We start from the raw sequence: 24,314 nt of genomic DNA on the forward strand, positions 1-24,314 counted from the left end.
AAACTATTAAACTCTGTATGCGTGTGGAGCGCTGTATGTATGTCCTATTTCACAATTCAGAATCGTTCTGCTGATGCCACCATGCGTAAAAATTCTTCTAAGGCAAATTCCTTATGACTCCTAAGTGAGTTGTGCCTCAGGCCCTCAATGCTAAAGCAGTTTGATGAGGGAGATAACCAGTTCACTGGAAGATTCTGTTAATAGCCCTACGCCTTCTGCGTGCAGATAGTCCCAGTCAGAGCCTGCAGCTTAGGTTAAAAGCCAAGATGGAATTCTGTTGGGTAATGTTGGAGAAACAGACCGCATTCTTTGCCTTCCTTTCCAGAATGAACACCATTCAGTGCAGAGCCCTCGTGTGTCTCCAGAGTCTTGTATCCCTCCTGGATGTGGACCATCTCGGGGGACCTGCAGCCCTGCAGACACTTGCACAACACCTGTCCCAGCTGCTTTTTTCTCAGCCAGGTAAATATTTAGGCCTTGTTGTGAAAGACTGGATCAAGCAGAATTTTGAAGGCAGGAGCTTGGACTTCGGCATTGTGCTGTGTTTGTCATCCAACCTGCAGAAACCTTTCCAAGCACCACGAGTCCTACTTATAGTTGCAGTGGCATTGAGTCCAAACAACATATGTAAGCTGGTCTGTGGGTTATATTTTCATTTTTTATTAAAATTGCTAGATCCAGTTATGTCACGCCAGTAAGACTGAATCACAAATATCATAAATATAAGGCCCCATGAAGATATTTGGGTAATTCTCTAGTCTTTATTTTTCTTCTTAAACGTAAAACTGTTTGATCTACATTTGATCGGGTAATCCGTACACGTGTTACTGAATTCACAAGTTATTAGAAGACATAAAGCAGAAAGCCTCTCTCCTTTTCCGCATACCATCCAGTTCCTCTCCCAGACAGAGTCTGTCACTGTTTCCAGTTTCTTGTGTGTTCTTCCAGAGAGATTCTCACTATAAAAAGCATGTATGTATGCTCTTAAGGCAAATGGTAGACTACCAGACAGAGTACTGTACCCTGCTTTTTTCTTTTTTTTTTTTTTAAAGATTTTATTTATTTATTTGACACAGAGAGAGGCAGCCAGCGAGAGAGGGAACACAGGCAGGGGGAGGGGGAGAGGAAGAAGCAGGCTCCCAGTGGAGGAGCCTGATGTGGGGCTCTATCCCAGGACTCCGGGATCACACCCTGAGCTGAAGGCAGACGCCTAATGACTGAGCCACCCAGGCGCCCCTGTACCCTGCTTTTTTCTAACACATTTCTTTCTTCGAGCACCTTTGCATGGTAAGAGGTGTTACCAAGGTCTCCAACAATGGATCAATTTCATTTGTATACAGAAGCCTAGAGAGATAGCATATGTAGTTAACTATTCTTTCTAAATGGCCTCTCTGTGCAAGGGTTAATGCGTGCTCCTCTAATAGATTGTCGTAGTTTGTGGTAGTAGGACCTCATCTGACTTGGCCACATCGAACTGTAGCAGCTCAAACCAAACCAAAGAAAGAGACCAAGAGGGAGGGAAAAATTGTATTTTATGTAGTAAAGGAAAATTCTCCACATTACCTACCCAGCATGCATGTCTGCAGAGAGGGTAATTGAGAGAGAAGAATCTGCTGCTCTCAGCTCCTCAATTTCAGAGTGTCTTTTGGGAGTTTTTGAGGGTAAACTTGAAGATATGTAATACTTTCTGCACTAACTTTAAAATTTAACCACCAAATAAACTGTAACTCCACTGTGCTGCGGTCCGTGTAGTATATACCTCCCTGTAAACTACTTATTTAACTTATCCTCTTCTAAGATACCACATTAAGTCAAGAATTGTAACTCTTAGGGGACACCTGAATGGCTCAGACGGAGGGGCTTGTAACTCTTCATCTCAGGGTCATGAGTTTGAGCCCCATGTTGGGGGTTGAGATTACTTATATAAGTAAAACTTAAAAAAAAGAGTTCAAAGTCTAAAAAAATCAAAATATGGTCACTTTTGACTAAATACAAGCTACTGTATAAACTTTTTTAAGATTTTATGTATTTATTTGACAGAGAGAGAGACAGCCAGTGAGAGAGGGAACACAAGCAGGGGGAGTGGGAGAGGAAGAAGCAGGCTCCCAGTGGAGCAGGGAGCCCGATGAGGGGCTTGATCCCAGGACTCCGGGATCACACCCTGAGCCGAAGGCAGACGCTTAACGATTGAGCCACCCAGGTGCCCCAAGCTTCTGTATAAACATTCATTCAAGAGTTGCTCCTCAGTTCTTTTTCTTTTCTTAAGTTTTTTTATTTTTAAGTAATCTCTATACCCAATGTGGGGCTCAAACTCAGTGACACTGAGATGAAGGGTCACACGCTCTAACGACTGAGCCAGCCAGGTGCCCCACTCCCCAGTTCTTCTAGACATCCATTTTTTTTTTTAAAGATTTTACTTGAGAGAGAGAGCGCGCGCGTGGGCGCACGCACAAGCAGGGGGGAGGGGCAGAGGGAGAGGGAGAAGCAGACTCCCCGCTGAGCAGGAAGCCTGATGCAGGACTCGATCCCAGGACTCTGGGATCATGACCTGGGATCATGACCTGAGCCGAAGGCAGACGCTTCACCAACTGAGCCACTCGGGCGCCCCTGTTTTGCAGTTTATCAAGTTAATACAAGGTGCTGTGCATTCAATAATGCATGTTTTGGAAGTTCTAGGTCAGTTTTTAAAAACAAATTAAATGTTTGGAAACCCGTATATAGTTATTGTTCTGTCTCCACTGACCTTCCAGCATTCATCAGTCAGCAGATGCAGTTTTCTGGTGATCTCAGGCTGTGCGTTCTTCAGCTGGTGTGATCATATGAAAACCATGCCCAGCCACACCTAAGACAGGAGGATATAGACAAGACTGGGCAGGCTCTGGCTACAGAGGTGGCTTGTTGGCGTGAGCTGGCCTGATAACTAGCTTTGTATTTGTCTCCCAGCTTTATAAACCAGGCAGAGATTGGGATGGCACGGGAGCTTGGTGGGGGGGGCAGGGAGGGGCGGTTCCTGGAGGAGGGGGATGGTTTATCTGACTTTTGCTGACATTCTGGTTCCCACCAGCCCAGCTCAAAGTCCCATAGTGGGGGAGGGCTGCTATTGCCTAGGCCCACCTCATCCACCCCTTCACGTGGGCACCCTGTAGGGGGCTGGGCCACATGGGGCTGTGCACTGCCAGGCCCCCAGGTGAGCAAGCCTAGCCTGTCACTACTTCCAAGACCAGCCTACCCTGAGGGAATCCTGTCTGCCTGACTGGCAGAACGAATTGCATTTTTCGGTGGGAGTCCCAGTCAAGGTACCAGAAGCCCCATCTCCAACCAGCGTAAAGAGTTTGATCTGCTTCCCGTAAAGCGCACACGTTCTGTGCCTCTGCCGGACAGACAGCACCTGGGTGTGTTCCTCCCGGTTCAGCCGGCTGTTTGCGGTCACTGACGCTTGCACATGTATTACCTGGAAGATCACAGGAAAACTCAGCCCTGGACAAACAATGGAAAGTTTCTGAACTGGGGGAACATGTAATTAAACACTTCACGTGAAGTCCAGGTTCACGGGTGTTGCTGACAGAACCTTTTCTTATCAGAATGAAATTTTCGACAAAGGATAATTGCTTGTATTTAGAGTTGGTATTCTAAAATTCCTTTGGAACATTGAGATTTATTAAATAATGTAATCTTGTGGGTTCTGTGTGGATAGTGTGAACTGTTATGGGAAAATTTTCTGGGGAGGATGGGGCCAAATTTCTCCTGCTTTTCACATTATCATGTTTGAATGTTAAATGTGTGAGGATCATACAACTGTGCCCAGTTTGCTTTACTTTTAATGCTAAAACACATGAGCATTAAAAATACAAATAAGTGACTTTCTGAATAGGTATAAAATTGGTGATACTTACATGCTGTTTGTGGTTGACATCAGAGATAAAAGGAGAAAGTTGTCAGTAGGTTCTGGGCCTTGCATTCAGTACATTCATATCTTTGTCTCCTTCGTTAAAAACTACGGATCTTCAAAACATCAAGAGAATTTTAGCAATGTTGCGTTTTCAGATTGGGTCAGTCTGTCATTTGCTCCATTACATGGGTTCTGTCATCATTTAGCGTTCTCTGTTTTCCCACGTTTGGGGAAGCAGAAAGCTCATTTTCATTATAATTAGAATAGTGGCAGCACCCATTCGGGGATAGGTTTCCTATTCTATATCAGAACATTGAAAATCAGTTGGAAAAAGTCACGTAACTTTGCTGCTTGGTTATTTGTGGGTTCACTGTTTACATTTAGGTGTGCTACAAATTCTTACATACTGTACAAACTTGGTGAGGGGAAAGAGGTCTTCGGTCACCTCTTTTGTTTAACTTCTGTTGACATGTACTTAATTTCTTTAACAATACCGCATGTGTTCGCCTTTTACTGAGAATTTGTCAGAAAGGCAGGGTCATTTGAAGCTCCTTTCCCAAATTTGGATAAATGACCAGAAATGTGAATTCAATAAAAATCACCCGAATGTTTTCCTTAATTTAGGGGGAATACGAATTACACATAATGTAAAACAGTAACATGGTTTAGATTAGGGTTTTGAACCTAAGGTAATGGTTATTTTTCTAAGAATGCAAGACAGAAAAAATTGTTTCTGAGTGTGTTGTAGTTCATGGTGAATTATTTCTTCATGATACAGTTTCATTGTTTCATGTGCAGTTCATGAATTTCTAGGGCTACACTTAATAGCTGTTATCAATTATAAATATAACCTACCTTTAGAGCCATGTCGACTTTGAATTTTAGTAGTAACAGCTTCACTCCAATTTTTGAGTGCCTTTTGGTAGGCTTTATGAGCGAGGCATTATTACCCCACCTTTCTGATAAGGAAGCTGGGATGTAGGGAGGTTGAGGAACTCCTTCAGGGTCACTCATTCCTTTCACACATACTTTTTTTGTTTTTAAAGATTTTATTTATTAGAGCACAAGCAGGGGGAGGGGCAGAGGGAGAGAAGGAAGCAGGCTCCCCACTGAGCAGGGAACCCGATGCAGGGCTAGATCCCGGGACCCTGAGATCATGACCTGAGCTGAAGGCAGACACTTAACCAACTGAGCCACCCAGGAGCCCCTAACACACACTATTGACCTTGCCGTGTGACCTAGGCTTCCTTTATAACGTGGTGGCTGGGTTCCAAGGGTAAGGGTTGAGAGAGAGAGAGAGAAAAAAGCACACATGTGAGTCAGGTGTGAGTCATGTTGCCTTTCATGACCTAGCCTGTCATGTTCATGTGCCCTGTTGGTTGATGTCACAAAGTCCTTCCAGATTCAAGGGGTGGGGAAATAGACCATGGTGGTTATTTTTGGACAGTATAATCTACCACAGCAAGTCCATCGCTTCCCCTTCCCACCAAAGGGGTAAGAAAGGAAAGAGTAAAAATGAGCAGGAATGGGAAGGGGAAGTTGGGTCAGTAAAAATCGCAGAAGCCACTGAAACCACAGAGATATAGTGGCCCAGCCCTGTGTAAGCAACAGTTCTTGGCCAGACAGTGAGTTTGGGTTGGTGAGGAAGCTCGCCGATTTGGGAGACATCTCCATGTGGGGTCTCCCCAGCACCGTGATGGCAATCTGTGAGAAGCTGAATTCTGCCTACAAAAGCTAGCTGAGGTGTGTCGTGCTAGAGACCGGGGTAAATGAAAACCCAGCTTCTGGAAGGCAAGGGCTGTGTGTAGAATGCTCCCTTGTTATGGTTATTTCAATTGTGGACATCTTTACAAACTCAAGTATATAGTTCACAGGGGGCAATTAACTAGAAGTTTTGTCTTAACATCAAAAATGTTTTAATTATAATAACACATATTAACATTTAACGTGGTGTTTGAGTCTTTCTTTTCCTACAAAATAACTTGTCTTCGAGAAAGACAAATTTATATTTCACTTTTGTGTTTTAGATTTTGCTGAGCATGTTGACTTTCTAGAAGCCATAAGTAGTGCCTTGAGGGCCCTTTTGCAAACAATGGCCTCCAAGAACATTTCTCAGGTAAGATTTCTAAAAATTTTTATATGAAGCCCACAAAGATTCTGTATGATGGAGGCAAAATTCATTACTTAACTGTTCTTTATAAAGTAAAATTTCTCTTACAAGAGTAATGTATGATCCTTATCAAAAGAAAGCAAAAATGCTTAAAATAAAAAGTGAAATATTTTGCTTCTTCCCACCACTGTCACCAGCACACAGATTTTTTTATCTTGACGTACCTGTCATAAATATTTCCTCTGAATGTCATTTGTCTCCTTCTGTAACATTTTACAGATTTTTTTAAGCATGCCCGCTGACCCTCCACAGTGATCCGTCAGCATCTCTGTGATAGGTGCTTTCCCATTTTTATTCTTTACTTTTTATTAAGGAAATTTTCAGACATCTCTAAAAGCAGAGATAATAGTATCATGAACCACAAGGGTGACAGAGTTGGCAATGTCTGGCATTCTTGTTCCCTTCATCTCCCTTATACTTTTGTTTTTGTTTCCTGGACCTGCTTTAAAGCAAATCATGTTCCTTCACCCATAAGTATTTTATTACATGCTTCATTATGTGTCTGTGACAGAAAATGGACTTCTGAAAAACTTAACCACAGTACCATTACCCCCAAATTAACAGACATTGCTTAATTATTAGTTGATATATGGCCTAAGTTCAGTTTTTTCTGATTGCCATAAAAATGTCTTTTTCAGTTGTTCTGTTCGAATTGAATCCAAACAAGATCCACATATTGCTTTTGGTTGATACTTTGGTCTCAAAAAAAATTTTAACAGCTTTAGTGTGATTTAATTCACATACCAGCCGAACAATTCACCCATTTAAAGTGCAAAATTCAGTCGTTTTTAGTATATTCACAGATTCTTAAATCTCTTAATTTAAAACATTTCCCCTACCAACCCCCCTTTCCCTATATTACTTACTCATTGAAGAAGCTGTCATTTGTCCTGTGGAATTTTTCCCATTATGAGATTTGGCTGGTTTCTCACGACAGTATTGTTGACATGTCCCTCTCTTGTCCATATATCCTATAAACTGGGAACTCGGTCTAGAGTCTTAATTAGATTCAGGATCAGATTTTTTTGTAAGCATAATTCATAGTGATGTATATATTTTCTACTTTTTTTATCACAAACTATATATTTTCATAAATTAGTGATGTTAAGATTAATCACTGGATTCAGGGCACCCAGGTGGCTCAGTCAGTTAAGTGTCTGCCTTCGGCTCAGGTCATGATCTCGGGGTCCTGGGATTGAGTCCCGCATCAGGCTCCGTGCTCAGCAGGGAGTCTGCTTCTCCCTCTCCCTCTGCCCCTTCCCTGACTCATCTCAAATAAATAAATAAAATCTCTCTCCCTCTCAAATAAATAGATAAAATCTTTTTTTTAAAAAAGGATTAATCAGTGGATTCCCGTAATGGTTATAGCCAGCAGTGATTAATATCATCTAGATTTATTATTTTATCAGTGGTTGCAAAACGGAGATACCTTAGTTTTGTCATTTCTTTTAGATTTATTAGCTGTGATTCTTTTATAAGTAAGAACTTCCTGTCTCATCAATTATTTGGTAACTTTGAAATAAGTCTCATACCGAAAAGATAGGGTTTTTCCAGAATAATAAATTAGTGCCCTTTAGCAGTCTCTAAAATTGATCAGTGAGGGTTTTTTAAAATATCATTATGAACTCATAGGTATGTTTTGTTTTGTTTTTAAGATTGATTGATTGATTCAAGAGAGAGATTTGAGAGAGAGAGAGAGCACCTGTGGGAGGGGCGGAGGTAGGGAGAGAGAATCCCAAGCAGATTCCCTGCTGAGCACAGAGCCCCACCTGGGGCTTGATCTCACAACCCCTCTAAGACTGTATAGTCAAATTGCTGTGCTTTAAAGTTACTTGACAAAATTCTCTTTGTGGCTTGTTACAAAGTTAGCTTCAGTTGTTTTAGCTTTTTTTTTTTTTTCTTTAGCTTATTTTAAAAGACTTTTTTTTTGCTTTAATTTTTATTTTTTAATTATATAAAATACACAGTTTCAGAGTTAAAACTGAAACAGGATATATTCAGAGAAATATTTGGTAGATACATACAATGGAATATTATTCAGCTTTAAAAAGCAATGAAATTCTTATACTTACTACAGCGTGGATGAACCTTGAAGACATGACATAGAGTGAAATAAATGGAACACAAAAGGACACATATTGTATGATTCCATATATGAGGGACCTAGAATAAATTCATAAAGACAGAATGTGAAACAGTGGCTGCCAGGGGTTGGGGGGAGGGGGAGTAGGGACATACTGTTTAATAGGACAGTTTCAGCATGGGGTGATGATGAAGTTCTGGACATGGGTGGTGGTAATGGCTGGTTGTACAACAGTCTGAAGGTGCTTACTGCCACTGATCTGTACACTTAAAAATGGTTAGGGATGCCTGGGTGACTCAGTCGGTTAGGTATCTGCCTTCGGCTCAGGTCATGATCCCAGCTGGCCTGTCTGCTCAGTGGTGAGTCTGCTGCTCCCCCCCGCCCCCGCATCCCCTCTTCTCCCTGCTCCCCGCTCACGTTCACCTTCTCTCTCTCAAATAAATCTTTTTTTAAAGGGTTAAAATAGCAAGTTTTACGTTATATATGTTTTACCAAAAACAGTTTTTTAAATTTGTTTGTATCTAGTCTAGCTTCTGTCCCTTTGCCCCTGTTCTTCTGGGTTAACCGCCCTTTTTGGGTTTTGTTTTATCATTCCATTGTTCTTATTTTGAAAACATAAGCAAATATGTAGGCATGTGTATTTTACCCTTTTTGTTAAAAGTAATGCTTTTGCACCTTGCTTTGCTTTTTCTCCCTTGTTAATCATCATAGTATACTGATACCTTCCTCATTTCTTTTTTACAACTTCACGTTCTCTTGCTCCGTCGTGTAGTGTTCCGTATTCATTCAGCCCGTCTGCTCTTGATGGGTGTTCTCATTTTTAGTCCTTTGCTATTACAGATACAAGTGCAGTGAATAGCCTTTTCACAGATGTTACTTTGTGTTTTTGCCATTGTGTCTTTGAGATAGATTCCTAGAAGTGGGCTTGCTGAGTTGGAGAATAGATGGATTGGTGATTTTGGTAATTATTGCTATAGTCCCCTCCTTAGAAGTGGAGGCATTTTGAATTGCCTACAGCAGTGCTTCAGAGTGCCTGTTTGCCTATAGCCTCAGAAGCAGAGTTATGTTGTCAGAATCGTAGATTTTTACCAGTTTGATAGTTGAGACGTTATATCTCAATTTTAATTTGCATGTCTCTTACGATGCGATGCGAGATTGGATGTCTGTCTCTCTGTGTGCTTTAAGGGCCTTTGCATTTTTGGTTTTTTTTGTAACTGTTCCTATCTTTTGTCAGTTTTGCTATTGGGTCAGTGGTCTTTTTCTTTGTATATGAGGGCAGATCCTAGGGCCTCGCTCCCAATGCACTGAAGCAGAAACTTTGAGGAGAGGCCCAGAGATCTATATTTTAACAAGTTCTCTGGATGATTGGCATGCACACTAATTTTGGGGACCACTGTGCTAAACCATCCTTGCTCCTTCCTTTCTAAAGTCTTCCAGTTTTGATTAACATGTCATTAGACGGTACCACCCACTTCTCTTGGTTACAGCCATCTACCATGCCCTGGGGCACCATTTGTTCCTTGAAGATTCCTGCTGTTGGGCTTTGTTACTCTTTCTTGGTCCTGTCAGGATTCTAAGTGACTTCAAGATCCACATAGATGCTTCCCCCAGTCACCTGGCTTCAAAGTTCTTGGACCTCCCTTTCTCCAGCGGTCTGGTCTTCTTTCCCTACCTTAGTCATTCCGTGGCCACACGCTGGAGCAGTGCTTCCCAGCTTTATCTTGGTCCACAGTTTAATGAGATTGTCTCTGGTGCTTTGCTGTCAAATACAGGATGTGCTGTTGGTGTCTAGTCTACACTCTTTCAGTTTTCTTCTTTGTGTATTTGAGAATTTTTGTCAAGGACATAACTTCTGACCCTCAGTTTCTTTGATATGGGAATGGTAATAATGGCGAGAGGATTAGAAAACCCTACACTGTAGGGCCTATGGGAATATAAAGTATTTTTATTGATTTTCCATGCTCCTCACCAGTAGCTAACTGGTTCAGCCTGACGTTTAAGAGAATTACTCCCAGCTCATGCTCAGTTAGTGTCTGGGCATTCGTATATATTAAGACCATAAATTCTCCGGTTGGCTGTATATTGGGCATGAGCATGGAATTTGAGGACTAGAAGGAGCCTGGTTCTCTCGTGCTTTACAAGGAGAGGAAACCGGGGACCGGAGGTGCTGAGTAAAGCACCCAGACTGCAGCACAGCTCCTGCTCCCCTGTCCGGTTCTCTGCCTCGTCGGTTTGCGCACATTGGGCATCTTGCATCTGTGACTCATGCTGGTAGTAAACCAGCACGCCTCCAGCATTCCTAGTGGCCTTGCTCCGGCTGGGAGGAATCCCAGGGTTGGTGAGATTGTTTCCGTTAGAGTATTTCCTAAGAAACCTGGGCATATTAGCTGTTACTTTTAGATTTGGCAGAAGCACTGCAGATGATTCAGAAATGAGTTTGATTTAGAACTGTTCAGTATTTTTATATGTAATAATATTGAAGATTTAGTGAGTTCTCGATATGCATTATTTATTTATTTATTTATTTATTTATTTATTTATTAAAGATTTTATTTATTTATTCGACAGAGATAGAGACAGCCAGCGAGAGAGGGAACACAAGCAGAGGGAGTGGGAGAGGAAGAAGCAGGCTCACAGCAGAGGAGCCTGATGTGGGGCTCAATCCCATCACGCCGGGATCACGCCCTGAGCCAAAGGCAGACGCTTAACCGCTGTGCCACCCAGGCGCCCCACGATATGCATTATTTAATCTTCACAGCAACTCTGCATGGTGACTCCTGTCCCCGTGTCACTGATGGGGAAATGGAGACCTTACTTGGGGGGAGTATCTTATGCAGGATTGCTGAGGGGTAAGGAGAGGAGCCAGAATGTGAACCCAGGATGTCAGAGCCCAAGCCCTTAGTCACCACACTGTGCTGCCCCTCACAGGCGATGGCCTGGCAACACGATACTCAGATTCTCTGGTGTTACCTACATCCACGTGTGTGTTCAGATTAGCTTAGAATAAAAGTCGTTGCCATGCAGCAGAAGCACTTTGTAATTTAATGGTTTCTACAATCTCTAATAATTTACTGCAATAACATACATCTCAGGGTAAGTTCTTAACTTGTGTATAGATTCCACCAATTTTTATTAAAGCTACGTATTCTACGTACACTTTGAAACATTTTTTTATCATCAGCGTTAAAAAGAAATTAGGATCTCTTTAGTTTGTGTACATCTGACTGAAAGTCGTCTTTTTTTTTTTTTTTTCAGATCTTATTTATTTATTTGAGAGAGAGAGAGCCCAAGTGGGGTGGGAGAGGAGAGAGGAGGGAGAGGGAGAAGCAGACTCCCCGCTGAGCAGGGAGGCCAGATGCAGGGCTCAATCCCAGGACCCCGGCATCATGACCTGAGCTGAAGGCAGACGCCTAGCAGACTGAGCCGTCCGAAAGTCTTCTTTAAGTGAAACTAGTAGGAAACGAAGCCCCTCTTGTGGGCTTACAGCTGTGGTAGGTTGAATAGTGACAGTGGCATGAACAGGCCTCATCTGCGTTTAGGATTACCAGCTGTACTGAGGAGTGCTTGGGGTGTGTAATAACTTCTCTGTTGTTGACACTCCTGTCAGTCCTGCCACGCATGCTGTTGGAATTGGCCGAGTTTAACACTATTTATATTCTTTTTTTCCTCTTCCACAGTGTATGACTCCCGATCAGCTGATGACACTGTGCACAGCCGGCATTCATAGTAGTAATACTGGGGTTAGAGTAAACGTTGTTAGTATTCTAGGAATCACGGGCAGCGTCCTCGCCAAAGAAGATGGAACACTGGAAACTCTTAAGGTAAAACTATATGCTTCCAATGTAGAACATTTAATCATTAGAAACAGGAAGAATAACCGTTGGTGTGGGATTTTTAAAAACTTCTATGGACGTCACGAGAAGGAATCCTATCGAGAAGTTGCTTACTAAGGTGCACTGTTAGATTATGCCTTTCGGCTCGGTCTGACTATACGAATTGGGTAGGCACTGGAAAAATTGAGTTGCGTTTGTCCCAGGTGCCTCTGCCTTTTATGTTGTGTACATGTGTGCATATTATATTCTCCTGATAAAGGAACAACTCACCAGTTGTCTTAGCATATGAGGCTAAAGCGCGTTCTGAACAATACTGCACAGTCCACTCTGCTATCACTCTGTAAATTTTAAGTAGCAAGTGCCCCAGGAACTCACTCAGCATATTTGCCCCCAGCACTTTATCTCAGCACAGTTGCTCGGGAACCACACTGCTAGAGACACAGCATCACTGCTAATAAAAGGGCCATGGTAGTAAAATTACCCTTCATTGTGCTAATAATAATTGCTGAAATATTAATTACTAATTAATGGGTAATAAACCGACTGTTGGACTTGCTGAGAACTTTACAACAATGACTGATTTTTTTTTTTTTTTAAGTGGGCTCCATGCCCAGCGTGGATCCCAGCGTGGGGCTTGAACTCATGACACTGAGATCAAGACCAAAGCCAAGGGGCGCCTGGGTGGCACAGCGGTTAAGCGTCTGCCTTCGGCTCAGGGCGTGATCCCGGCGTTACGGGATCGAGCCCCACGTCAGGCTCCTCTGCTGGGAGCCTGCTTCTTCCTCTCCCACTCCCCCTGCTTGTGTCCCCTCTCTCACTGACTGTCTCTATCTCTGTCAAATAAATAAATAAAATCTTTAAAAAAAAAAAAAAAAAAAAAAAAGACCAAAGCCAAGATCAAGAGTTGAACGCTTGGGGCGCCTGGGTGGCCTTGCGTGTTGAGCATCTAACTCTTGATTTCGGCTCAGGTCATGATCTTAGGATAATGAGATTGAGCCCTGCGTTGGGCTCAGCGCAGAGTCTGCTTTTCTCCTCTCCCCATCTCTCTCTGCTCCTCCCCCCTGCTTGCTCACTCTCTCTCTCTAAAATAAATCTTAAAAACTAAAAACTGGGTGCTTACCCAGATTGGGCCACTCAGGGGCCCCAATGACTGATATTTTTTAAGAACCTTATTTTGAAAAGATGATACATACATATAACAAAACATTCAGAAAAGTAGAAAAGAATATATAATGAAAGACTCATCTCCGTTGCTAACTTTCCAGCCTCCCCAGTCTGACTCCAGAGAGACGGCCGGCCATTGTTACTCCTTTCTTCTGTATCACTCTAGGGATTTTTGATATCTGGACGCATAAGTGAGAGAGCGTAGCCGTGTGATGTGTATGTGTACATGGCTACAGATGAACATGCATGTGCTTCAGTACTTCCAAGACTGTGATTTCCAAGATCCACTTAGGAGGAGCAGCAAGTTTTTCTCGGTCATAACGTGATTTTTAAAATGTTTTGTTTTGTTTTTTCGTGAAGATTTTATTCATTCATTTGAGAGAGAGAGAGACAGCATAAGCAGGGGGAGCCGCAGGCAGAGGGAGAGGGAGAAGCAGACTCCCCGCTGAGCTGGGAGCCCGACGCGGGGCTCAATCCCAGGACCCCGAGATCATGACCTGAGCCGAAGGCAGACATTTAACCATCTGAGCCACCCAGGCGCCCCTAAAATGTTTTATTTAGTCACATTTCCAAGCAGAGTAGAAAGTACAATGAGTTTTGTATAACTAGTCAAGCATATGTAACAATCATTAATATTCTATCATATGCACTTTGTGTGGTTTCTTTGCTGGATGTGTTAAAGTAGGTTAGAGTTAAAGCTCAGTAGTAAAGACATCGTGGTATTTTGCCCCTGTTGGTTCAGGATGTGTGTCTTAAAAATAGGGATGGTTTTGGGGTGCTTAGGTGGCTCAGTCAGTGAAGTGTCGGATTCTTGATTTCGGCTCAGGTCATGATCTCAGGGTCCTGGGGTTGAGTCCCTTGTCAGGTTCCCTGCTCAGTGGGGAGTCTGCTTCTCCCTCTCCCTCTGCCCCTTCCCCCCACCTTCTTTCTCAAATAAATAAATAAATCTTAAAAAAAAAAAACAGGGACAGTTTCTTACATGACCACCATTATCACCCTTATACAATCAACTGTCATTGTTAAATATGCTGTGGTGTGTTTTATTTTTTTTTTAAGATTTTATTTATTTGAGAGAGAGCACGAGTGGAGGTTGAGGGGGGAAGCAGAGGGCGGGAGAGAGAGAAGCAGACTCCCCACTGAGCAGGGAGCCTGACAAGGGGCCCCGTCCCAGGACCCTGAGATCAAGACCTGAGCCGAAGGCAGATGCTTAACCGACTGAGTCCCCAAGGCACCCCCTCATTGTTTAATAAGTCTTCTGCATGGTCCATCCTCAAGTGTTTCCAGTTCCAAAAACATCGATTTACAGATAGTTTGTTTAAACCAGTATCTAAGTCAAGTCCACACGTTATGTCTGGTTTTGGATCGTCAAAGCTTCTCTCAATCTAGAAACTTCTCCCCCAGCACTACCTCCCACCACCTTTTTTTTTTTCTTCTTTCTCTTTTTTCTTTCTTTCTTTTTTTTTTTTTTATTATGTTACGTTATTCACCATACAGTACTTCATTCGCTTTTGAGGTAGTGTTCCAGGATTCATTGTTTGCATATGACACCCAGTGCTGTGCAGTATGTGCCCTCCTTAATACCCTTCACTGCGCTGACCCATTCCCCTTTTCTTTCCTTTTCTTTTCTTTCCTTTCCTTTTCTTTCCTTTCCTTTTCTTTTTTTTTTTTTCAGGTAAGCTCTACTGCTAACATGGGGCTGAACTCATGACCCTGACATCAGGAGTCACATGCTCTACCGGCTGAGCCAGCCGGGCACCTCCACTACCACCTGTTTTTTCCTCAGCTCCTGGGGTTGGTTGTCCCACAGCATCCTACCTTCTGGATTTGCCTCGTTGTTTCCTTGTGGTCTTAAGATTGCTCCTTTTATCCTCTGTATTTTCTGCAAACTGGAAGTTAGATCTAAAGGCTAGATCAGATTCAGATTCAGGTTAATCTTTTTAATAAGACAACTCCATGGGTGATACTGAGCGCTTCCTATTTTATTATAGGTTATTAACTCTAAATACTATCCTAGAGGTTATCTAGAGTACTTAAATTCAGATAAGAAAATTGAGGTCCAGAGCGGGTAATGGACTTTCGAAGGGTCAGCCTGCTATTTATGTCACAGCTGGAGTTTGGACTCGCTGTTCTTAGCATTTCCACTCTCCCACCGATAATACCAGACGTGCACATCACCCTTAAGACCTAAAGGGTGAAGCAGAACAGCCAGAACAAAGTAAGTTCACTCTTGAGCAGTTCCTTGCAGATTGGGAATGGCCTGTTCATCAGCTAGCTAAGCATCCAAGGATGGATGGGTGTTAAAGATCCTCATAGGGAGTCAGAAAGAGATTAAGCCTTCTTTATTTTTTTAATTGTCCTAGAGTGTTTTTCATATAATTTTTTCATATAATTTTAAAAGCATATTTTTTGGTTACAGATATATATCTGTATTTTGACACCATGGAGAAAACCTTTTTGAGGGAGATGGGAAGTTTCAATTTCCAAAACCAATCTTTCATATATCATTTATGAATTTTAATAGATTTTATTTAGAAATATAAACTGTAATATACTTAATTTATCTTATTGATATTATACTTGGTGTATTTATAAATGTATGTGAAGTCTTTAATCTTTAGTTCTTTCAAAGTTTTAATTTGTCTCTGGCATTTCTAAATTTTAAAATACCATGCGTGAATTGTTGCCACATTTAAAGTGAGTACTTATTTTGGAAACCGATGTTAGAATATTGGACAGTAACAGTGTGTCTTGTCTCCAGACCATTGGGTGCTTTCTGCTTGAGGTTGCCACCAAAGATCCCTCCCTCGTGGTGGCAGGAGAAGCCTTGGATGCCCTCTTTGATGTTTTTGCAGATGGTAAAGAAGCTGAAAGGGCCTCAGTTCAGATTAAATTGTTATCTGCTCTGAAAGAATTCCAGCCAGTCTTCAAAATGAAGGTATGTAGCTGTTTTGCGTAGAAATGCTTAGGTCTCACCATCCTGCGAGAAGGGGGTGTCTGTAGTTCCCTCCGTGCAATCTCCGTGATTCATAGAGCGCTTCATCCCCGGAACTGAAGAATGCTTGTTGGCTGAGTCAGAGCTCAGGCCTTTCTGTTGAATCACTGTGACTTGGGCCAGAATGGTGTAGGCACGGTCCTCTTTCTGGAAGAGGTCAGTAATGCTCATAGAACTTGTGGAGAAGCACCGCCATCAGTGGCCCACAGAGCACTTTCGAGTACGTTCTAAATTTATTTTTATGTCATTACAGGTAACATATTACAGCTTGATTTCACTGTTCCGAATATTTCCCTTTGGTCCTTTGGAAAAAAGGGCAAACTCCAGGCTGGTCTCTATCAGAGAATGTAGCTACCTTCATTTGCCCTTTTATTTATTTTTTCGCTTTACCAGAAGCGTCAAAGCTAACTTTGAGTCAAACAGTATTTTCAGAAACTTGCTGGCCAGGGGAAGGCAAGCAGGAATTTAAAAAACAGCCTTGAATCCTGTGTCTACAAGTTCAAGTTTACCATTCTCCAGTTATCTAAATCTCCATTTCTAGGGGTGCCCAGCTGTCTTAGTCAGTGGAGAATGTGACTCTTGATCTTGGGGTCATGAGTTTAAGACCCGTGTTGGGCATGAGTTTACTTAAAAAACAAACAAACCAACAAACAAAATTTCCATTTCTAAATTATGTCATTTTGAGAAATAAACATATTTGTGTTTTGTGCTTTTAGATTTCAAATTAAACATTTGCTTTTCAGTCTTTGTCAAGAAAATAGACATTTAGATGGAAAATTAGCTTCTATTGCTCTCCAATATGAATTTCTTTTTTTTTTAAATTTTTTTATTTTAGAGAGATCAGGGGGAGGAGCAGAGGGAGAGGGACAAGCAGACGCTCTGCTGGCATGGAGCAGGTTGCAGGGCTCGATCTCACAGCCCTAAGATCTTGCCCTGAGCTGAAACCTAGAGTCGGAAGCTTGGCCGACTGAGCCACCCAGGCGCCCCCAGTATGCATTTCTTTTATCTAACAAGCTTCTAATGCAGAATTGATTTTTCAAGGAGAGAACTCTGTGATAATTTTTTTAGGAGAATATGATTGTATGTCTAGTAATTTAAATTCTCTGAAGTTTTTTTAAGGAATAAGAAATAGTTTTGTTTAGAAAACTAGCAACACAGACCCATGCACATTCTACGTCGCAATTACATCTAAAGTCAGTGCTAGTTTAAGGACATCAGTATTGGTTTGTTCTTAACGTTTTCACGTTTCGGCATCTTCTATTTAAAAATGTAATCCTAGTGGCTGACATTTACTGAGTTAAGATTTACCAATAGGGGGGCGCCGGGTGGCTTAGCCGTCGGCTCAGGTCGTGATCCCAAGGTCCTGGGATCGAGCCCCACATCGGGCTCCCTGCTCCGCTGGGAGCCTGCTTCTTCCTCTCCCACTCCCCCTGCTTGTGTTCCCTTTCTCGCCGGCTGTCTCTCTCTCTGTCGAATAAATAAATAAAATCTTTAAAAAAAAAAAAAAGATTCACCAATAGGTAACTTAAGTCTGGGGGAAACAATGGAATAGTCTACCCTTAGTTACCCTTTGTTCAAGCCTGTAGGTTTTTTTGTTTGGGGTTGCGTTTTGCTTTTTTTTCAAATTGAGATACAGTTGACATGTAACATTGTATTAGTTTTAGGTGTACAACATAGTGATTTGATACATGTACATATTGGGATATAATTACCACAATAAGTTTAGTTAAATCCATCACCACACATAGTTGGCATTTTTTTTTCTTGCGATGAGAACTTTTAAGCTCTACTCTCATAGTAATTTCCAAATATACAATCAGAGTCACAATGATGACCATTACATCCCCATGACTTATTAGTTTATAACTGGAAGTTTGTGCCTTTGACCCTCCGTTCACCCATGTTTGTTCTTTAAGCAGTCAAAGGTTTTATTCCCTTTATTTTATTTTCTGCCTCATCGGTAGCCAAATCGAGTGACATTTCTCCACGTAAAGACCGATGTGCATTAGTATTTTCCCCCTTTGTTATCCAAAAGGTAGCCTAATACATTCACAGTCCCGCACTTTGTGTGTTTTCTCTTAACGCTATCTCCTAGAGATAATTCCATACCAGTACATGGTGGGTATCCACAGTGTTCTTAAAGGGTGCAGGCAGGCCCTTGAAACATCTGAAAAAGGAGTCTGCCTGGTAAGGAGAAAATACCCCCCTGTTTCCCTGCAGCTGCAAGGAAAGCAGATGTAGTTGAGTCTTCAGACTGCAGAAGCAAATGCTCAGAGAGGACTTACGTAAACTATGAACCAGCAAACAACCCCTAACCACTGGGAGGGCTGTTGGTGATTGATTCTCCTACTTACTATGCATTGCAATGGTAATGATGTTTAATTAAGTGTTTTTCTTTTCTCAAAGGTAAAAAGCCCTAATGAAATTTCTTTGTTAGTCAGAAGGGCAGCTTGTAGTTTTTCATCTGAAGTTCTTCTGTGAATGAAGCCACAATTGCATTAAAGACTGTCGGGTATATGTTTAGCCCCAAGTTGCATTTCAGTATGATACAATGCATTTTACTGAAGAACTTCTCTAGAACACTGGCTCTCAGAATTGCCCTGTGATCAGTAGCATCAGAATCACCTGGTAACTTGTTACAAATGCAAATGCCCAGGCCCACCTCCAGACCTACTGAAAATCAGAAACTGGTATGTGGACCCACCAATCTGTTTTTTAACAAGCCTTCCAGATGATACTGTTGCACGCTAAAATTTGAGAATCACTGCTCTAGACTAGAGGTGAAGTCTAGTTCACATACCATAAAACTTACTCTTTTAAAGTCTACAATTCAGCCATTCTTGTCACTATCATTTTTAAAAGGTGCGTAGTCTTAATTTATCTTTAGGTCTCTCACACACTGTATTCTTTTACCTTGGGAAGCGAAAATCTTTCACCAAATTCTGTCAGCTCTTTGTTCGGAAAAGAATACACCCCAAATCAAATGCTTTCTTATCTAAAGGAATTAGTAACGTATACCAAATCACATATGATTTTTTGGCAGATACGGAAAGAAGGGAGAGGTAAATACAGCCCAGATCAGCTGTGCGTTCTCGACAATGTGAAGATGAATTTGAGAAGGTTTGTCGCTTATCAGGAAACTGTTGAGAAAAGACTGACTGCTTGAACCATTGAAAGAGAGACCAGTTCTCGCCCAAGTGTTCAATGCTGAAGAGTACTAAAGTATTTCCTTGGAGTGTACGTGTTCCTAAAAGTCATTTTTTAATCCCCGTATCCTGGACGATTAATTTGAAGTTTATAAAAACTTCAAAACCTGTCAGAAACTCTTGTAAGCCTTGGGGTCTCTGTGACATTTCTAGTATCCTCTAAATTATGTTTCCAGCAGGTTTTAATCCCTGGCAGCACAAACAGAAGAGTCGAAACAGAAAGGAACCTCGGGTGGTTCCTTGTGAGCAGCAAAGAACCTTCCAAACAATCATGTTTTCCTTGAATTTTGCAGGAAAGGAGAATCCAAAGCATTGCTTGGATGCTCGTTTAAGCAAGTATCATTTTATATGTACTGCCGATGCGAGCAAGCGTCATTTCATATTAGCTAAATCTCTAAACTGCAATACGAAGACAAGCTTTATAAAAGTGTTTCGGTATGAAGTACACCAATTATGTTTCCCTTTTGTGCAGAAGTGAATGAGTTGAATTTGTGTTCCACTATTCCGTAGAGTATCCTAAGGAGTTAACAAGGTCATTGACAGCCTCTACACAAACGGAGCTGATCACTTAACTGCTTTGTAACATCACTCCGTGTTTAATTTGATAGGGAATCAGAATGAGAAGGAAATATTTTTTAATAAATAACTTTTTAATTGAAAGCTTTGTGTCTTACAAAGTCTTTTAAAAAATACCAGATACCCCCTATTCCATTCCTGGGTTGTTTGCTTGGTAACGGATATCGCTTCAACTATACGTGAGATATTAAAAACAAGACTTACATCAGGAATCTCCAGCATTACTCTCAATGCCCTTGCGTTAATAGGGTGACAGCTGGAGCAAGGGGTGGGGGAATTTTGGTGGACCTCAGAGAGGCGGGGCAGGGTGGGGGAGGCCTGGACCAGCTCCATTGTCCATGCGTTTGCCTGATCAGAAGAGTTGATGAAGATTCGATGAAGATTTGAAAATCTTCCCGCAGTTGATCTCAGTTGCCCTGTTAAAAGGCCCAGTACCCAGGGGCGCCTGGGTGGTGCAGTCGTTAAGCGTCTGCCTTCGGCTCAGGGCGTGATCCCGGTGTTCTGGGGTTGAACCCCACATCAGGCTCCTCCGCTGGGAGCCTGCTTCTTCCTCTCCCACTCCCCCTGCTTGTGTTCCCTCTCTCGCTGGCTGTCTCTGTCAAATAAATAAATAAAATCTTTAAAAAAAAAAAAAAAAGGCCCCAGTACCCAGGGTGGGACTTCCCTTTCTCATCTAGTTCACATCCATCACCTCACACAGTTAAATGTTTTTTTTTCTTGTGAGAACCTTCAAGATTTACTCTTTTAGTAACTTTCAAATATACAATACAATATTACCGTTGTCACAATGCTGTACATTACGTCCCTTCTTTAACTTATAACTGAAAGTTAGTGCCTTTTGTCTCCCTTCACCCATATTGCCATCTCCCTCNATGTTCTTTGTACCTATGAGCTTGGCTTTTTTGGTTGATTCCCCATATATGTGAGATCATACACAATTTGATTTTCTCTAACTTATTTCACTTAGCATAATGTCCTCAAGGTCCATACACATTGTCGGAAATAGCAGGATTTCCTTCTGTGTCTTTGTGGCTGAATAGTATTCCATTGTGTGTGTGCATGTGTGTGCGTGTGTGTGTACAGACACTACTTATTCTTTGTTCATCCACTGATGGGCACTTAGGTTGTTTCTATGTCTTGGCTATCATAAATGCTGCGACGAACATGAGGGGTGCAGATGTATTTTTGGGGTAGTGTTTTAGTCTCCTTTGGATGTATACACAGAAGCAGAATTGCTGGGTCATATGGTGGTTCTCTTTTTAATTTTTGAGGAATGTCCGTACTGTTTCCATCAGTGGCTGCACCAACTTACACCCCCACATCCTCGCCAACACTTGGTATCTCTTGCGTTTTTGATAACAGTGATTCTTGCTAGGTGTGAAGTGGTTTCTCATTGTGATTTTGAGAGAAAGATTCTTCCAATAAAAGTTTCAGAGCTCTCCCTGTTTCAGATTTTTAGAGAATATAGTTGCTTTCAAGGAGAATAAAATTTCCAGTGCTAGCACAAGGTTAGTAGGCTCTTGATAAATATTGGTGGAATGAATAAGTGTTAGTGAGTTTCTGTTTTATTAAGCAACCTCTAAAGCAGTTGTTGAATTCAGAATAGTTCTATGGAATAGAAGGTGAATTCTTACACTGAAAATGTGCCATCTAGGGGCACCTGGGTGGCTCAGTTGGTTAAACGTCCACCTCTTGAACTTAGGTCGTGATCTCAGAGTTGTGGGATTGGGCCCTGTGTTGGGATCTGTGCTGGGCATTGAGCCTGCTTAAGATCCTTTTTCTCCCTCTCCCTCTGCCCCTCCCCCCACCTCTCTTAAAAAGAAGAAGAAGAAAATGTGCCATCCAGAAATCCAGAAATTCTAGACTCTGAGGCATCGATAGTTTGGCTCATTGCTATATTTAATTCTGCTATTCAAACAACAGGGAAAGATAGGAAAATATTAAATATACTTGAGGACTCATCCAGAATAATCCGGTAGTAATATGCACTATTTTAAGTGTTGAAGTATGAAGTCATGTGAGATCCTTTGTTTTAGGAGATATTTTCAAGTATTCAACCTACCATGGCATATGTGCCCAAGGAAATAAAAATCACTGGTGTACTTCTCATTTTTTAAACTTTTTTTTTTGGGGGGGGGCTTTAAGATGGAAACTCATTTTAAAATAGAATTGATTTTGAAATATCAGTCATTTAATTACATTTCTTTATTTGCAGTTTTATCTTTTGCTTTTATTTAGCCTTTCAAAGAAATACCTTTGAGTTGTCAAGATAGGGAAGGGTCCTTATCTCTTCAGCGGTCCTGTTTACCCAGTTCTGTTGTAGGCTTGCTTCCTGCCTTGAAATTGCATGGACCAATATCTGATTGTATTTAACCACTATGTAGGACATGAACAGTTTTAGAAATCACTTCACAATATCCAGAAATTCTTTCTTTTCAGGAACAATAGTAAAATTGCTTTACAGTATTTTAAACATCCACTGTGGCAGAAGACTCCCTTTCTCTGCCATTTTATCTTTATAAAATACAGATTTCATGTACCTATCTAATCCATACCTTCTGTCCCCTTCAAAAGTACATCTGTCATCCTCTCTTATTATTGCCCCGATTGAAGTCTTCTAAGTAGACCATGGTACCAATAGATTGCCTGTTACCAACGAAATTCATGTTTTTTTTTGGATGATTCTGCCGTAGGACTTAGAATGTTGTTGAAGCAGCACATGTCAAGGGTTAGTTGACATATTCGTGATGGCATCAAGAGGCCCATGGCCAAATGGTATCTTCTTTTCTGGGGCAGCTTCCTATGGCTGCCCTGGGTCCCTGGTGCCCTGTGTCTGCCATTTCCTGTCCACTTGCAGACCCGGAACCTCCTCCCCGCTCATCAATTTTGTGACCTACCCTAGAATTTTATAATAAACTTTATTTTTTGATCGCCATGATGAGTTTTTGCTGCTTATAGCTGAAAAATCCCTGATTGATACTCTATCTTTCTAGAAGTTTTTCTGGACATACCCATCTATACATATATGAATACGCTGTTTCTGTAATGGGAACATCGTGTTCTATAAGTTGGATTTTTTCTTTAACAGTAATTTATGGATGTATTGTCATATCAGAATCATGGTTAGGTCTAATGGTAGAACTTTCTTCTTAGAAAATGAAAAAGTACTTCATTTCTACTAGATATTCTCTTAGATCTTAGTTTGATATGTTGGGGTAAAGTTAGCTTTGCTCAGCTGGTTCCTTTTTTTTTTTTTTAAGATTCATTTATTTATTTTAAAGCAAGAGAAAGTGCTCAAGTGGGGGGAAGGGCAAAGGGAAAGGGGGAAGGAGAATCTCCAGCTGACTCCCCACTGAGCGTGGAGCCTGACAGGGGGCTCGATCTCATGACCCTGAGATGACCTGAGCTCAAAACCAAGAGTCAGATGCTTAACTGGCTAAGCCACCCAGGCACCCCTATGACAGCATTTTTAAAACATTCTTTTGAGTCTTCCAGTGGTTTGGAGAATAGAATCTTCTCATTTGTTGGACCTAACCCCAAACTTGTATAAAAAATTGACCCATAGAAACCATAGGATGAGGACCAAAGATTTTTTAAAAATCCAGTAGTTGTGTTACAGTAGTAATTCTTACCCTTTTTCAGGTCATTATTTTACTGACAATCTGATGAAAATCACAGACTCCTCAACTAAATGCACCTCATTCGTTATCATTCATGTAACAAATTACCCCAAAATTGGTAGCTTAAAATAACAAAATGTTTTTTCTCTCGGTTTGTTTGGGTCAGGAGTTGAGGAGCAGCTTAACTGGGTGGTTCTTCCTCAGGGTCTCACAAGGTTGCAGTAAAGACGGTGGCCGTGGTTGCAGTCAACTGAAGTCTTGACCGGGGCTGGAAGATTTCTTCCAAGGTGGCTTGCTCACATGGCTGTTGGCAGGAGGCCTCCGTTCCTGACTGTGAGTGTCATCATGACATAGCACCTGGCTGCCCCCAGAGTCAGTATTCGAGAGAGAGAGAGAGGAGAAAGGTGGTTTCAGAGCTGACGCACCGTCACTTCTGCCACATTTTATTTGTTGTAAGTCACTGAGTCCAGTGCACAATCAGGCAGAGGGAAATTCAGTTCCACTTCTTGAAGGGAGGGGTATCAAATAATTGGTGTGTGTATATATTTTAAGGTTTTATTTTGAAGTCTCTACACCCAGTGTGGGGCTTGAACTTAGAACTCCCAAGATCAAGAGTCGCATGCTCAGGGCGCCTGGGTGGCTCAGTCGGTTAAGCATCTGCCTTTAGCTTGGGTCATGATCCCAGAGTCCCAGGATCAAGCCCCATGTTGGGCTCCCTGCTCAGTGGGGAGCCTGCTTCTCCTTCTGCCCCTCAGCCAGATAGTGCGCTCTCTCTCTCTCT

The 24,314-nt window shown here is 41.8% G+C and overlaps 1 protein-coding gene across 5 annotated transcripts in view; it reads left to right on the forward strand.

Moving 5' to 3' along the window:
- Positions 1-24,314, forward strand: part of HEATR3 (HEAT repeat containing 3) — a 56,492-nt gene that overhangs the window by 16,749 nt on the left and 15,429 nt on the right. For 3 of the 5 annotated variants that reach the window (XR_004629120.1, XR_004629118.1, XR_004629119.1), the window contains exons 11-16: positions 326-462; positions 5,917-6,005; positions 11,820-11,963; positions 15,898-16,074; positions 19,175-19,368; positions 23,738-23,866. Coding sequence is in view for 2 of the 5 variants with exons in the window: in XM_034672656.1 (XP_034528547.1) it covers positions 326-462; positions 5,917-6,005; positions 11,820-11,963; positions 15,898-16,074; positions 19,175-19,297 (670 nt within the window). In the remaining 3 variants the exon portion in view is untranslated. Of the gene's footprint in view, positions 1-325; positions 463-5,916; positions 6,006-11,819; positions 11,964-15,897; positions 16,075-19,174; positions 19,998-23,737; positions 23,867-24,314 lie in introns of those variants that run through there. The other 2 variants (XM_034672656.1, XM_034672657.1) reach the window with 1 other exon arrangement.

Source organism: Ailuropoda melanoleuca, chromosome 12, assembly GCF_002007445.2.
Source record: "Ailuropoda melanoleuca isolate Jingjing chromosome 12, ASM200744v2, whole genome shotgun sequence".
In the NCBI taxonomy this organism is placed as follows: domain Eukaryota; kingdom Metazoa; phylum Chordata; class Mammalia; order Carnivora; family Ursidae; genus Ailuropoda; species Ailuropoda melanoleuca.